This window comes from Trichomycterus rosablanca, chromosome 25 (assembly GCF_030014385.1).
Source record: "Trichomycterus rosablanca isolate fTriRos1 chromosome 25, fTriRos1.hap1, whole genome shotgun sequence".
Taxonomy (NCBI): domain Eukaryota; kingdom Metazoa; phylum Chordata; class Actinopteri; order Siluriformes; family Trichomycteridae; genus Trichomycterus; species Trichomycterus rosablanca.
The window spans coordinates 2,417,873-2,434,655 of record NC_086012.1 but is presented as its reverse complement, the minus strand read 5'-3'; the positions used below and the strand labels follow the sequence as shown (position 1 = coordinate 2,434,655).

Here is a 16,783-nt window from a genome sequence, read left to right as displayed (position 1 = left end):
AAATCCTTTTCCGATTGACATAATTTATTAAAGGTGAACAAAACACTTGGGGGTTGGGGGGGGGATGCAAAGAAAATAATAATTATTGTAGGTTAATGTAAGATCACAGATAGAAGTAAATAATACAAATACATTTTACAGAAGCTAACCAGTTACACGAGCTACCAATGTAAAACTGTTTTAGTTTGTTTTGGTTTCAGGTTGCTTTTTTTAATCAGACTGTGAGAATGTGCTGCTTTAACTTTGTACTGCTTTTATTGTTCTTCATTTTTTATTGGCCTAAATAATGCATTAGGTAGTGATTCACCAACACTGATTACATATTTAGAGGACAATATGTATTTTTTTCTAAAACGTGCCGTATTGTTTATAGTTTAAGGTCATTGTGGTGTAGTGTAAGATTTTACATTTTTTACCGTGAATTAATATATTTGGAGTGAAAAATATTTTACTTGTTTTATTTTACTAGTTATTGAAATATCAGAATCAGAATCAGATTTATTGGCCAAGTATGTGGATACACACAAGGAATTTGGTTCCGGCTGATGGTATCTCTCTAGTATTAATACAGTATACAAGCAATGTATACATTAAACATTAAACACAAAATATACAAACTATAAGACTATATACAAGCAATATACAGATATGTAAGTTAGCAGCATGTGGAATATTTACAAAAACAGTAAAGTGCACAGCATGTAGAATGAGTACTACAAAGTGTCGTCAATTGGCAGCAGATGAATATTGTTGCGCTTAAGTCTGTATTGTCAGTCATTTATTTATTTATTGAAATATGAGTTTGCATCAGCCTGGAAGGGACATGGTTAAATGTAATTAGGAACTATCCAACACCCAAAAAAAGGTGCAGTTGGTGCCCATAATAAAATAAACCTGGTTTAATCATGGACATCATTACCAGTGTTCTAGAGGTTTAAATTTGCACAGTAAAGTCACAAGCTGTAGTCAATCATAAACACTAACAAAATTAGGAGGCTGAGACGAGGTTAAACGACATTACAGAAAGATTTTCACCACCCGATTATTAATCTAAGCTGCTGTAAATATTTTTCATACATGACGTGTCATATTTGTAAATCAACAAAACAACAATAAATCTCTTAAAAACTGGTCAAAGGAGTGTGTGTGTGTGTGTGAGTGTGTGTGTGTGTGTGTGTGTGTGTGTCACTCAGCTTTATTCAGCCATTTGCACCAGGTAACTGATCTAACACCTACTACATATGAGCATCTAATGTGTTGCTTGGAACACATGAAGCTCCACAGTTTTGTAGTCTGGAGGCTCAAGCTGTGATCTGTAATGATATTTAAGATTGTATGTTATATGGCTCTGAAAACAAGCTAGTCCATGCTAGAGGATTTGAATCCATGACACTAGAAAAACAAGCTCAAAGTATTTAAAACAAACGTTTTTAATAATAGGCTTCTCATTTCATTCTGATCTCTGGGCCTGTTGCAAAGCACTGGTGTATTTTAACATCCCTTCCTCATTGGTAACAACACACTGTTTAGCTTCAGCACAATGGATTGGAAATAATATAAAAAATGCTGCTGGAACATAGGTGACACTGTTCACAGTCAAGCAAGTTTTACATAATCATGGGCTTCTTGTTTCTCTGGGCAAAAGTTCTCTTTGCAGTAATAGTTTGGTTTTTTCTCTACCTTGGCAAGAAACTACTGTTACATGCACTTTTTAATGGGTGCAATCAAACTGGTCTTATTTATGTAGGTTATTTACACAGAGAAGTCACACAGTAGTCAGTCATAAACATTAATGATGAATTAGGAGGCCAGGCCGTAAAGTTGACTGACATTTAGAGCTCTCAACTGATTATGTGGAACTTTTATCACCAAATGAATGTTCCTGTATGTGTATTTTATCCCAACATGTTATTATTTTTACTAGAGAAAAATACAGAGTTGTGGAAATAATTAAAACCAAAGACTGCAGGGCACGTGCCTTACAAGAATATATACGTTTGTTTTCTTTGCTTTAACACAAACTGTGCAGCAGAAGTTGGTGAACATAAATCGAAACACGAAAAGTGTTTCCTTGAACCCTGCAATGCGGTTTTGGTCGGGGCCCCAAGAAACTGCTTGCATATGTTCACCAGATCATACAGACAGGATTATCTGGTCTGGAAAAGATAAATCGTCAACAAACTGGTTTTATTTGATAATTACTCATATTTACCACAAAGCTTTTATTCTTATATCTTTATCACTAAGATATAATCAGCCCACTTGTTCCAAACAGACTTTCCTGGAGGATAACTAAAACCAGTTAGAATTTACAATAAAACCACTAAAAATGAAATCTGTTTGATTCTTCTGCTTGGTGCTTGCAATTCCTTTACATGAGTTTGACATAAAAAGTAAGTAATGCAATGCGTTATTATAAACACATGGCTGTCAGCAGTGACTCTGGTGTCCCTCGACTAGAGGAACTGGAACCACTCCATTAGCTCAGCTCATTAAACGTAGCTCATCTGGGGTGAATTAAACAGACTTTTATTAGCTCGCATATAAAAAATCCTTGTCCACCTAGATGCAGAACAAACACTAAAATTTCAGGTACACAAATCCACAAAATTGAATCAGCTGCTAACCATCAGTCCTCTTATGAGAGAGTTTAAAAATATCTGTAAACTTGGTGTATTTTTTATCAATCCATTAAAAACACTGTTTAAATATAGAGCACATTAATGTACAAATGTCTTTGTAATTGGATTTAAAACAGTTCAGTGTGTGTAATTCTGTCATAGGTTGCAGAAATGTTTGGTTGGACCATAAGTTGAGAAGACTGCTAATGGCGGTCTGTACTTTGTATCATTAGCAAATAGTGATTCCTGCATAGAGACAGAAGACTGAAGGACTGGAAGAGCTGCGTGGACATTCAGCAGCTCACTGTGAACAACAGAAACTGTCTGAAAACTTTGAGTCAAGTGAGAAACTTCAAAACCCACAAGCAAAAATGTTACAGAAACAAGAGAGTCAGGGTTCAAGAGGGAAAAAAAAACCACTCTGGACTGAAGGGCATTAAAATAGATTTAAAAGAACATGGAAAGCTGGTTTGAAGCAGTTTTGATTGTTACTGTGGTTTGGCCTTGAAGCAGAAACTGCTCTGTGTCATCTGTAAAATGTAATGTAGGCAAACAATGGACCAAACAAGCTGGTATGATTTGAATCATGTAATGTTAGGTTTTAATCTAAACTGTACATTCATTTCTGACCAGATATTTCTCAAGAGTTTCCTCCCTCTCCACCAGAATGACTTTTTGAAGTTGGTGTTTGAACATCTTTCGGCCAGCCAGCTACGGTTGTGGCGCTGGAATTTCACAGCGGTGTTGAAGAATCCACCTCCCAGTCATACAGACACAATGAAACGATTCATCTTTCTCTTCCCATAAACATGCTCTTCTGTGCCCGAAAGTATTAGGACATTCTTTTAACTAGCATTTCAATTAAACTCTCTAAATCAAGCATACAGCCATGCAATAGTTATGGAAGCACAAATAGAATAGGCAACAATGCTATATGGCCAATAGTATGTGGACCTGACCTGACATAATGTGGCGTTCCATCCTTTGTGCGGTTATTACAGCCTCCACAAGGTTTATGATAGGCAGTTGTAGCCTAGCGTTTAAGGTACTGGACTGGTAAGCAGAGTGTTGCAAACCCCACCACTGCCAGGTTGACACTGTTGGGCCCTTAAGCAAGGCCCTTAACACTGAATTGTTTAGACTGTATATTGTAAGTTGCTTTGAATAAAAGGCGTCTGCTGAATGCCAAAAAGTAAATGTAAAAGACTTTCCTGCAAAAATTTTAGCTTTGGGAAGGTTGGACACTAATGTCAGATGAGAAGTCCTACAGCAACTCACAGTCCTCTTTCCAATTCATCCCTACGGTGTTTACTGGAGTGACCATCAAAGTATGTATTTATGTACTTAGATTTTTACACAGGAAATGGTATTTCCTAAACTGTTGTCACACAGCTGGAATAATATCTGTTATTTCATTTAATGGTGTGACAAACAGCTGAACTCAGTACAGACAGGATTCAGAAGATAGTTTAACCAGACAGCTCCAGTTCCAGACACCCAGAGGCCCACGGTTGATTAGCCAAAACTTTGAAGTCCACCTCATTATCCCAACCCCAAAGGTTCTAAAGCTCAGACCCTTTAATATAACCCAGTCTTGTTTTGAAAGGTTCATCTTACACTAAAAGTGCTACTGCACTCTTTGCCTTCGGGCCAGAAACACTTCCTGCCTTTATGCCAGCTTTTCCAGTTCCACATCCAGCAGCTGAGTACAGCGTTTATGAAGTTAAAGGTCTGAAATCATGGCTGTTCTGTGTTGTTGTAGCACTGGGTGGGTGGGCAGTGACTGATGTAGACTTTACCTCACACTTTAGGTCATTTTAATTTGACATTTTGGGAAATTAGAACAAATAATGAAGCTCTTTGAACATAACAGCGTTATGCTCTGTGTGACCAAGCATTCAGCAACATAGCATAGCATAAGATCATATCATAGCATGTAACAACAACAATAGGGACTGATATATGGTTTCATATGCAAAATCACCTTTCTCATGTACAAATTCAAATGCATGTAAACTTGATGGTAATGTACCAACACGCATACTCTTCCATGCATGTACACTTTTAGTACTGTGCTTAATTTAGTGATTCCAGGGAAAAAAGTAGTATGCCTCTATATAGTATGCTATTGTTTCCATTACCACAATGATAATTAATGGAAAATTTAGAAAACTTAAGGGAAATTTAAAGTAGCACCCAAGCACATGAAGCTCTTTCCAGCTCTTTTATACATTGCAGAACGGCCCGTTTTCTCTTCTAGGTGAGCGTGTGGAGTGTGATGGCCCCTAATTGACTAACACGCTCGTCTATCTGTTCTTTTGCCTTCTTTGCATCAGGCTGCAGATTTTACTTGGTTCCCTTTTTCTAGTTTTTGTTATTTTGGCAATTGATTATTTTATTTTATATATAGATGCAACACACATTCATCAGTCTCCACGAATAAAGGGCTACAAACCCTGTAGCTTATGATGATTGCCTTATAAGCTGTTTTTAATTTTCAAGATCCTTTTGCAATTGCATTTGGAGAAATCCCACAATCCTTCTTCAACTCATGTGCCATCTCTTACAAACTCCTGGCATTTGCTGTGTCTTGCCAGCTCAGTGGTACGGAATGATTCTGATAGAATTCAGACACATCAGGTATCCTCAGGGTAAACAGATGAACAAATATGCAATTCACAATTCCAGCAGCATTCGGTGCAAATAACTGCACCCACGTTGTAAGCTGCTTTTAATTTCCAAGCCCTTTTTTCTTGGAATTGGGGTGTAAACTTGAGCCAGCATTGAAGAGCCCATTATTAAGAAATCACTGTGGCTGGCATCTGAAATAAGCCACGTCATGCTAGCATTATGATACCGACATAAGAATAATGCCAGTTAAGTGGGAGGGCATAATTAGGATGCCAACTGTCTTTTTTTTTTTTACATGCAGGGTTAACAGGCCAGCAGCAAAAGGCACAGGGAATGTCGAATTTCCAAAAGTAATCTGGGCACACATTGTCTGTACTGCACAGATCGTCATGCCAGTGGTCTGAGACGTACTTGGCACCTTTATTGACATGTGGCTGAGGTGAAATCCTATGGAAGTCTTGGGATTTTAACACTAAGGACTGCAGATGCACAGATCTCTTTATATGGATTCATGTGATCACAAAATCAAAAGCCACCATCTGTGGAAAACTGGGTCAGCACTCGAGTCCAAAACATTCCACACAACAAACATCACTCCACAACAGGACCCAGCTCAATATCAAGGAGACGACCGCAGCACCACACAAAACAAAGCTGGCGTGACTCATTCAACACTCGTTACTTGTTTATTAAAGTGTATTACCTAATCTGCACCCATGCAAACACTTCCACAAGTCGGCCTGAGAGCATTAGCGTTCTGGGGCTATTAACCTGTCTACCTAGTTTATGGCAATCCAGCAGTTTCCTTGGACACCTCATGAGTGTTTGGATGTGTACAACAAATGTCTGACCAGACAAAATGCCACCGGAGTGACGGTTTGTCCACCAGGCTGGAAAGGCTTGTAAAGTTTGGCTGTAGGAAAATGATGCTCTTTTTTCCATTGGTCAAGGGAGAAATGTTAAAAAGAAGGAATGTCTGTTCCTCTGAAATAAACAGGCCAATATTTAACCTGTTTTACATCAGGACCTGTAACTCCATTATCCATGAGTTCTCAAGGGTTCTTTTTGGGGCTTCATCACTAGTGACAGCATACGGGATAACAAGAGTTGCCAAAAATGTATTCGTACCCAATGTGATCTTGATTTCTTCACAATCATTTGTCCTAATCCCACTATTTTCACTGATTTCCTCACACTGGTAGATGAATATAAAACATTTTTTGCTTCTTTTCACTAGTATTCAATTAAAAAAGGTATTGGAGCCCAAAACAAATGGATCTAAGTGCTGCATCTAATCTCTGTTGACTTCACTTTAGAAACGTGGGCCAGTAGAAACTCATGGGTCATTATTCTGATGTTTCGATCCAGCTGTGTTGCTATGGCTGGGAGGTACAACAGCAGCCCTGCCAGAGGTTTTACTGTATAAAGACAGACTTTTTCGAGCCAGGACTGTGCAGCAGCACCAAGAAAAACATCTCACTCTCCTTTCTATCGCAGCTTCATCACCACCCATTAGAGAAGTGTTTGTTTTGGCAGAGGCAGGTCGACGGTAGCTTTTTGCGGTCAACTGCCATCAGGTCACACATCAAGGGGCCGGGGGTCAACGAAGGGGGTGCAGACATTAAAAGACCCATGAGGTGGGAGCATTTTAAATAGAAAACCAGAACCGGTTGAATTCCTTTTTTTTTTCTTCAATACACTCCCAGCTTTGATCAGAACAAGGCTTTAGTGTTCAGCCCCTGTATGTCTGCAGGTTTGGTATCAGTTTGGTCCAGAACAATAGTAGGAACAGTCGAAACAGTTCAGAATCTCTCAGATTTGTCACGGTTTCATGTCTCGTCTGTCAGTTTTGTCAGCGCTGGCTGTGTTGAAGTGTCTGGCTTGCAAAAACAGATGTTTTATGGTTATCATAATGTAGCTTGTAAAATAGGCGTTCAAAGTAAAGGAGGAGAAAAGAATTCTTATACAGATTCTGACCTGACCTATTTAATATTCAGACCCAAGTTAAATGTAGATTTTAATGTTCTTCCCTTTAAAAACAAGAAAGATGAGTCAAGTTGCTGAATAAGATGTGCTTCTAGCAGCAACTTGATGTTATATTGTGTTTTTTTTAGCTGTTTATCAGATTAAAACTTGCAAGTTTGTTTTAGTTAACAATTAGAGTCTCTCCCTTTAATTATACACTTTTAACTTGGTAATTCTAGATTTTTTTTTTAGCTTGTTGTTTGTTTTTGTTTTGTAAGTTACAGCTATGCTAATCACGATTATGCTAATCATCGTTATGCTAATCGCTGTTATGCTAATCATTATTATGCTAATCGTTTTATACTCTTTTATAGTATTAAAACACAGTTATTACAACAGAAAATACATGGAAATATAAAATCTAACTGAAAAATCATTATATTGCCATAAGTATTTGAACACCTAACCATGAGCTTGTTGGACATTCCATTTCAAAAACAAATGCTATTAAAATAGAGTGACAGCCAATCTTCTGAGAAGCCTTCTCACAGGACTGTGGGAATTTGTGACAAAGCATTTGTATATCTGGGCACTGAAGCCTCAGTTGATGCTCCAGTTCATTCCAAAGCTGTTTATTGGAGCTGAGGTCAGGGCTCTGTGCCTTCCAGACCACTGGAGTTTCTTTAAATTTAGCTGTTTTCATGTCTTTATAGAGCTTGCTGTGTGCATGGGGGCACAGTCATGCTGGAACAGGAAAGGACCTTCCCCAAACTTTTGCTGCAGTTGGAAGCACATACTTTCTTAAATATAACTGATTTATTACACATGAATTTAAAACTTAGAAGTGGCGCCCCAATAGTTTTTTTCATGTGGTGTATAAGAGCAGTACAACCGGGTGACGTACCATCATCCCTTTTGCATGAGGAGGCAGAACCAGCGGATGATTTACAGTGCTTGGGAGAAGCTGTGGGCTTCATGGAAATGTTCTGTGAGGATTCGAACACTATGAATGCGACTCATGCTGAATCATAAACATACCACAACATCAGTGGTAATGTTCCATATAAAAGTGAAATAATTGACTTCATGTGAACTTTGCTTATTCATTTCAGTGGCTCTGTGACATCTGAATGCAGCTATGAAAAAAAATGCTTTATTACATTTACACATCAAGCTGGGTTTGTGGTCGCTGGAACGACTAAACCAGCTGCAGGTTAACCGCTGCTATGAGAAAGACTTATCAATACAAAAGTTGAATATAAATCTACTATAATTGTCACTGTCTCATGTAGGGGAATTTCTGGACCTCTTTACACCCTGCCCACAGGGATTGGGGTATGTAGTAATAGATTGTTTCCTGTCCTTACAACCATGTATGTGTTTGGTTCTTTGCCTGTTATTGCCATTTTTGACTCACAACTAAAGGTGCAAATCCATCTATTAGCTTTATAAAGAAAAAAACATGCACACAGACACAGGACACCCACACAAAAACCACACTATACTTCTCACAGGCCGTCACCGGAGACTGAACCCAGGTCCCCAGAGTGGTGGAGCTGTGAGTCACTCACACTAACTACTGCACCACTGTGTTGTATGAGTTATATCACTTGTGTCATCAAAGGCAGATAGAAAAGGCAAAGACTAAGTTTTAAACTTTCTTAGTGGTCAAAATGTGGATGCAAATTATGTAGACACCTGATCATGAGCTTGTTGATCACCGCATTGGCATTAATATAGATCTGGCCTGCTTTTGCAACTATACATGCTTTTACTGTTCTTTGAAAGCTTCCTGAAAGATGTGGGAATGTGTGGACTGTGTTTTATTGTCTACAGATGTATTAAATCAGTGACATAAAATAAATGTAAAACAGCCCTTTCCTGCTCCAGCAGATTGATTGCTGTGCCCCTGTTCAACCGGATGAAGTGATTAATAAAACCGTTAGTAATGAATTGGAAACATAAAGCCACATCCACACCTGGAATAAGCACGTCTACAAGTTAATGTTCTTTGGGATTGAATGGCTGATTTAGTTCTATTATTTTCCTAATGACATAACAAAAGCCATTTTAGGCACCAGGTTTGGAAAATATTATTACATTGTGATGCCGTAGCAGCACAATACGATCAAACAAAAGCATGTTGTGATTTTTTAAAATCATTTGACTTTGACAGTTTGCTGTTAGTGCATCTATTAATTTTGGTTCACAACCAACAGAATGAGACTGAGGTACATTTTCATCCCAAGAGTCAAGGTAAGTAAACTACCAGAACACGAATGAACAAGCTGAATACAATACAGCACAAATGGATTATCATGAGAACTGATGTTTTAATGTTAATCTGTGTGTTAATATTAAAACATGCTTAAATTACTCAAATCAAAAAAAGTATGTTTTACAGTAAAACTGTCTCAAAGCAACTTCAGGTCTGGAATTTAGGTCCAATACTCTCTCATTAGTAAACCAAAGGCAACACTGGCATGGAAAAACAAACTAAATATTATATGGAAGAAATCTTAAGACAAACCAGATTAAACCTTTCTTGGGTGGCCTACAAGATATCTGTATGAATGGATATTATTTTAAATAACCAGAGGTTAAAATAAAATGCAACAAAGCATAATAAAGGTAATTAATGTCCATCATGTTTGAATTCAGTCTTCTATCGAATAGAGTTTAATGGTGAGTTTTAGTCACTGTGGGTTCCCATCACATCCAGCAGTCCAGCAGGAACGACACTGTGGCACGGCAGAAAAAAAACAGAATGATAGTAAGTTGTAAAAAGTTGTTTAGGTCTTATAAACATGAAAATTGAAATGTAAAAATGAAAGTCCACACAGACAGACTGGGAAGCAGATGGTATCTTGATTATGCAATTTGAGCTAATAAAAGCATGTTGTGCCACTTTATTCTGGATCACCAGACTTGTGTGCACAGCATGTCGGGGGTAAAAAACAGAACAGAAAGTTTTGTTTCTTGTGTTTCCGGAACTCTTGTTTTACCAAAGCAAAGCAGCGAGTCCCCAAACCTTCTGATCAAGTTATTTTAAACCTACTTTAGGACCAAACCTACAGCAGGGCATCATAAGTCTTATCACTGCATCATCATTCATGCCAGGGTGTAGCTAACAGGTAAGTGCTGGTTCCTATTTAATATGATTTTTTCTAAAATCTGAGATGCAGAGATTTTGTTAAATGTGTTAGGTGAGTAAACAGAATTAAATGTTACACAAAAGTTTGGACACCCCTGGTTAAATCTTACGTTTTGATGATATTCTAGTGAACAGGTCTACAGGAAACACATACTTTACAATGTTAAACTCAGCAAATATAAATAAGTTTGCATTAAAATGTTGTTAGCAGTACGTTAACTTACTTTCACTGTCAATAAAGACCGTAAGGAGAGTGGGTGCAAATCTAGACACAACTACATTTATATTTTGAGGTTATGCAAACAATGTAATGTGATAAATGTAATATAAGGTTTTTATCTTGTGGATTAGCACATCAGAAATTAGAACAGGGGATTTTATAATGCACTTTTACTTTTACTTTTTTTTTAACTATTCATTAGAGATCATATGAGGTTATTTAAAGACGGTGAGAATTAAATCTTCCACCAGTTTTAAGTCCATCATAATGTTTAATGCTTTGTGTAAAGTCTCAGTGTATTTTATATGCAAAAGAACTATAGTGAAAAATAAGCTGTAGTGAAAGCGAATAAAAAAAATTAAAATGTACAATTTAATGACATTATAGAACTTTTTACAACACCAAATTATTAATTTCAGTTACTGTATTCTTTTCACCAAGCAAATATTGTCATATATTTTGAAATCCCACAATAAACCTTTAAAATAACTCACATTTGTGAATGAAGTTTATGGCCAAAAGTATGTGCACACCCCTCCTAATGACTACTTTCGACTACTAATACAACAATTATTTGAACACACAAAACAAACCTTTTTTATGAATCACATTCTGTAATTATTACACCACAAATGCAATAATCTAGGTTGCCATGTGTGTATTTATTAACCTACAGATACTGTAAAATTTTTAGGAACCCCAAAAATCTTATGACAGAACTTGTACTGAACATGTATTTAAACTTTTAAAGCTCAAATGTTATAAAATTAGAATATCTGTCGATCAGAATACACTATGAACCTATGCTTTTAAAAATAAAGATTTATTGAATTTAAATGTCCCAAAATGACCAAAATGACATCAGTGTTAGTAATAATAAAAAACTTCATCTGACCTCAAATGGAGGGTTTGACAGCAGCTGTGATGTCATTACATTCAATGAAAGTAAAATATGAATATTTTTTTATTAAAAAAAGTACCAGGCAGCTAAAACAATCCTGTCATGACATGATTTGCATACCGCGAATTAGAATACAGTTGCCCTTTGAGCCTCGATTTGCATTTTTCCTTAAAAGTGTCCAGTGTTCATACGACCACAAACAAATGTTATGTTTTGGTCATTTTGTACATGAAACATTTCTTATCAAATCCTACAGTCGCTGAATGCAGATTAAAACACGTTACATTTAAGAAAAATAGTCAAAATCTTTAATCACAGGGGAAAATATGTGCTCACTGAAAGCCACTAAAATGTATGTACAATAAAGTGACAGGATTTGAACCCTGGATCTCGTACACACTGCACATCATAGTTGTCTGTCTAATAACCTTTTTTATTTATCTACAGAAGCCCTGCAACTAATGGACCTCATGGAAGTTCCCTCAGTGAGCCAGGTGAACTTCAGCAACCTCAGTAGTGCTTGTTCTCGTGATAATGCCCTGAAGACCGTCGTGTTCCCCGTGCTATATTCTATTCTGTTCCTGCTAGGAATTTCACTCAACTTTCTAGCAGTCTGGGTGTTTTTCCGCATCCCCAGCAACTCACACTTCATTATCTATCTGAAGAACATTGTGGTAGCAGACGTCATCATGACCCTCACGTTCCCCTTCAAGATTCTGTCAGACTCAAACCTGGGCTCTGTCGCTTTACGTGTGTTTGTCTGCCGTGTTTCCTCAGTGCTCTTCTACCTCACCATGTACATTAGCATTATTTTCTTTGGCCTGATCAGCATTGACCGCTGCAAGAAGACTCTCTGGCCCTTTGTGGGTACCAACCATAAGAAACTGATACACAGAAATCTCCTTTCAGCGTTAATCTGGGTGTCCCAACTGACGCTGTCACTTCCCAACATGATCATGACCAGTAAGTGGCCTGAATCTGACAAATTTAGCTGCAGCGACCTGAAAACCAAGCTGGGATTGAAGTGGCACGAAGTGGTCAATCACATCTGCCAGGTGATCTTCTGGAGCAATCTGGTTGCCATCGTGGTTTCTTACACTCTTATCACCAAAGAGCTGTACAGTTCCTTAGCACTCACCCACGCTCAAAGGCGGAAGGGAAAGAAGAAGGTGCGAGCGAATGTGTTCATCGTCCTAGCTGTGTTCTTCATATGCTTTGTGCCTTTCCACTTCGTCCGGGTGCCCTACACCCTGAGCCAGACGAGGGAGAGCGTATTCGACTGCCAGCAGAAACTCATTTTCTTTCAGTTGAAGGAGAGCACGCTGTGGCTGTCCTCTCTGAACTCCCTGCTAGACCCTCTCATTTACTTCTTTCTCTGCAGGTCATTTCGGGACTCCCTGTTCAAAGTCCTCAGACTCTCGCCCGGGAGGTGCGGGGTGTTGCAGGACAGCACGGACATTCCTGTGTCTAGCAGCCCTGTGGGAAAACCTTCAGCATAACTACACTGTGTGGACCAAATTGTTTCATTGTGTTCCAGTTGCTAGCAGGCGTAATAAATCAGTTATATAAAGGGAGTTTTACGTTTCTAACTTTGCAGCAACACTTTAGGGAAGGCCCTTTCCTTTCTTTTAATCCTTGAATTTAATCCTCTCATCAGGACAAATGTTCTCCAAGCATAAGGTGACAGTCTGGAGTTTTTTTCCTGAGTTTGGCAATCGACCACTCATTAATAGGTGTGGCCAACTAGCTTTGTTTATCTGTGTATGAATTATAATCATTCAGTCATAGAAAAAAAAGCTGCAGAAATCATTAAAAGCGCAAGAATATTTACATTCACGATTCTGCATTAATGTATATATTTTTATAGCAATCATTGAGCCTTTTACAAATGTTTTTTAAATGTGCATAATTGTGTCGTTTAAGTAATTAGAAAAAAAATGATAATAATTAAATGTATCTGATCTATTTTTAATAAACTACAATCAATAAATGTAATTAATTTGCCCAAAATGTCTGTGTTTTGTCTGTATTTTGTAATTATTCGACCAAGTTCCCAAAGAATACAATACACACAGAATTAGAATTTTCTCATGGAATAAAATAACAGTGTAGAATCTTTCTCCAGATTCATCATGTCCATTAAATGCTGGAGTTTACTGGACCTATCTATACATGATAAAATAAACATAATAATTCTGCACATTTCAATATTAAGGTAAAAGTGTAGAGCAACAATCAATTAACTGAAGTCTTCTACTTCAACAAAAGACCTTAAACCAGCGACAACACGGCTCTGAAGATCTATGAATTCACAAATTCACAAATGCTTTATGCAGTGTATTTATCCAACCCAAGATTGCTTTAGAAATGCATAATGCCTGGTGCACACATGATATATGATTTTTAATTGGTTACATTTGGGTTGATTAGAGGTTTAAAGATCAGACTATACTGTTCTCACCTTTTCTGCTTTTCACGGCTTTTCTGCTGAATGTTGTGGTATAACTTCCAGTTTTAGTTTTATAATGATGGTAACTGAGTATTGTTGAGGAGTATTGATACAAGAATATTGAATATAAAGTATTTTGAAATTTGTAATTTTTTTAGGATGACAAAAACTATAAGCATCCACCTGCTTGAACAAGACCTTTAAAATGTTTATTATTTATACACACAAGGAAGCTGAACAGAACTATTTAGATTAGACCTGTAATAGAGAATTCATTGTGTAGTGTAGGTGTGGTCAAGGTTGTTTTGGACTAACAGTACGAGAGTCAAATTATTAAAAGAGACGACGCAGGCCTGCTGAGCTGAAGAGAAACTGTTTGCAACTCGCAAGGTAAGTAAAATGGTTTTGTCCTATGTCAGATTAAATCACAGTGAAATTACGTAGTTACAATAAATATTAGTTATAAATAAATATATATTTACAAAGTACAACTGGTAGTAAGATGTTTTGTGACTGTTTGGCCACATTAGTAATTAGATAAAATTGGTATTACTACAAAATAGAAATGATTTTTTTATGTACAAACAAGAAACTTAGATTATAATTAGAAAAATACAAGCAATTTAATGTAGAAAAGGGAAACAAATGAGCAAGCACTGAACATAATACTGTCAGGTATATATTATAACCCAATGTTCATATTTTTAAACTTTTTTTCTTTTTTGTGGGTTTGTCAGATCTAATAAAACGCTGCCATGCAGGAAATACGCCCCTGCTGCCGCTTCTTTCTTGCAGCTTCTAAGCACATGATAATATAAAGCTTGCTTGACTGTGGACGGCAACACTCTTGTTTCAGGGGCTTCTTATTTATGGCAGACCTGTTCTTAGTGATTCTTAGATTGAATATGACATTTCAGAACAAAGAAACTCATAGTATAAGGACACCGTCAGGGCTTCTACACATTTGCAGTAGAAATCTACTGATTCATGTATTTCTTATAGCTTTATATATCTGGACCCAGAGACAGAAAGAGCTGCAGTTATATTATTGAACGTTTTTAGTGTTTACATTATTCAGTCATGGAACAGCTATAGTTGCATGAAATATTATTATCTTTCATAAAAGTCAACATTTTACTTCAAACTTTTGACTTGTGTATTTTCTAGGCTTAATGGGAGAACCAAAAAAATCTGCCAGCCTTTCAGACTGTGGAATTAATGATCAAACATGGAACGTGGTCATTCCTATTCTGTACTTCCTGCTCTTTCCTGCTGCTCTTCTCCTGAATGTTGTGGTAGCTTGGATTTGTTCACTCATGAAATCCAATTCCAGTTTCATGGTGTATCTGAAGAACTTGGTGACGGCCGACCTCCTGATGACGTTGACTCTTCCTATCCAAGCTGCCAGCATGCTTCCTAAAGCCTCTTCAGGACTGCAGGCTTTTGCCTGCCGATTTTCAAGTGTCTTCTTTTACACGGCCATGAACATGAGCACCATCCTGATGGGTCTGATCAGCCTCGACCGCTTCCTGAAGATTGTGATGCCAGGCAGAAGGTTCCCTTGTCAGAGCCTGCTTTTCAGCAAAGTCCTAACAGTCGTGGTTTGGATGTTGTTGATTGGGAGTACTGCCTTACCAATCATTATCACAACAGACCAAGATCCTGCAAACAAGAGCAATGAGTTTTGCATGAACATGAAAAGTGTTTTAGGAGTTTCTTGGCATGATGGAGCCGTCAAAATTACTGAGGTAATTTTTTGGGTGGTGTGCATTTTAATTGTGTTTTGCTACGTGTGCATCACCAAGAAAGTTTTGGAGTCCTATCACAAATCACGCAGCAGCAACAGTCAGAAAAAGAGTCAAACCAAAGCTCGGGTTTTTTTAATACTTGCCATTTTTTTTATCTGCTATGTACCTTACCACAGCGTCCGAATACCTTACACCAAACTACAGGTTAAAATCAATCCCGGTTGTTTGAAGGCCAAACTTAGAATTGTTAAGAACCTCACGCTCTGGCTCTCAGCTACAAACGTTTGTCTGGACCCTCTGATTTACTTTTTCCTTTGCAAGGCACTCAGGCAAAAGTTTTTGGAATCACGTATTTTTAAATGGTTTCCTCCAATTACTGGTAGAAATTCAGAAATGACTTCAGGTACTTCTATGTAGCCTTTTCATGGTAATAGTGGGTTTAGTTGATCTACTGTATTTTGGTTCTGGTGGACCTACTGCTTTCAGTTCAACAGTTTGTGTAAATAACCTGATACCTGATTCTTTTGGGCTTAACAGTAAACAATGTCACTCATGTTTCTGAAACTTTTGATTCAGTCAAACTTGCACTTTATACACAGAGGCGGATTTAGGAGGTCATGCCATAAAGTTAACTGACATACAAAACCCACAATGATTGGGTGTTCGGTGGTGAAGCAGTACAGCATGCTCGCTCTCTCCTGCTGAGATCCAGGGTATGCACGTTCCTTATAAATGTATGTAAACTTTTGACTTGGTGTGTGTGTACGCTATACTGTTTTTCTTTCTTTTATAAACATGCATTTATTTTAATAAAATAATTTTCTCAAACCCATTTCTGTTATCTGAAACAAAGGTTACGTTGATAATAACAAAAATACACTTTACATACACTTAAAGTGAAATTAAAGCACATTTAATCAGTATTCCAGGTGCAATTAGAGTACATTAAAAATATTTTAACAATAGACTTCAAATATATTTACTTTAGAGTAAAAATATACTTTCAGTCTTTCTAGAAATCCTAAGCTGCATTAAATATACTTAAAATAGTCTCAATTTAGTACAGTTTAGTACACTTAATACAATTAAAGTTA

General features: G+C 37.3%; 2 protein-coding genes across 2 annotated transcripts; both read left to right on the top strand.

The window, feature by feature from the left end:
- The first annotated feature begins 10,283 nt into the window (after window positions 1–10,283).
- p2ry12 (purinergic receptor P2Y12) lies at window positions 10,284–13,463 on the top strand. The gene is made up of 2 exons (XM_062987798.1): window positions 10,284–10,351; window positions 11,940–13,463. Exon 2 carries the CDS (start codon window positions 11,954–11,956, stop codon window positions 12,989–12,991), a length of 1,038 nt encoding a protein of 345 aa, XP_062843868.1. The 5' UTR covers window positions 10,284–10,351; window positions 11,940–11,953; the 3' UTR covers window positions 12,992–13,463.
- A 1,650-nt stretch (window positions 13,464–15,113) lies between these two features.
- LOC134302189 (P2Y purinoceptor 13-like) lies at window positions 15,114–16,106 on the top strand. The gene has a single exon (XM_062987222.1). The coding sequence runs from the start codon at window positions 15,114–15,116 to the stop codon at window positions 16,104–16,106; it is 993 nt and encodes a 330-aa protein (XP_062843292.1).
- The last annotated feature ends 677 nt before the right edge of the window (window positions 16,107–16,783 follow it).

Bases quoted from the DNA above. Each gene is read 5' to 3' on its own strand.
- p2ry12 (XM_062987798.1), top strand. From the start codon at position 11,954: ATGGACCTCATGGAAGTTCCCTCAGTGAGCCAGGTGAACTTCAGCAAC.
- LOC134302189 (XM_062987222.1), top strand. From the start codon at position 15,114: ATGGGAGAACCAAAAAAATCTGCCAGCCTTTCAGACTGTGGAATTAAT.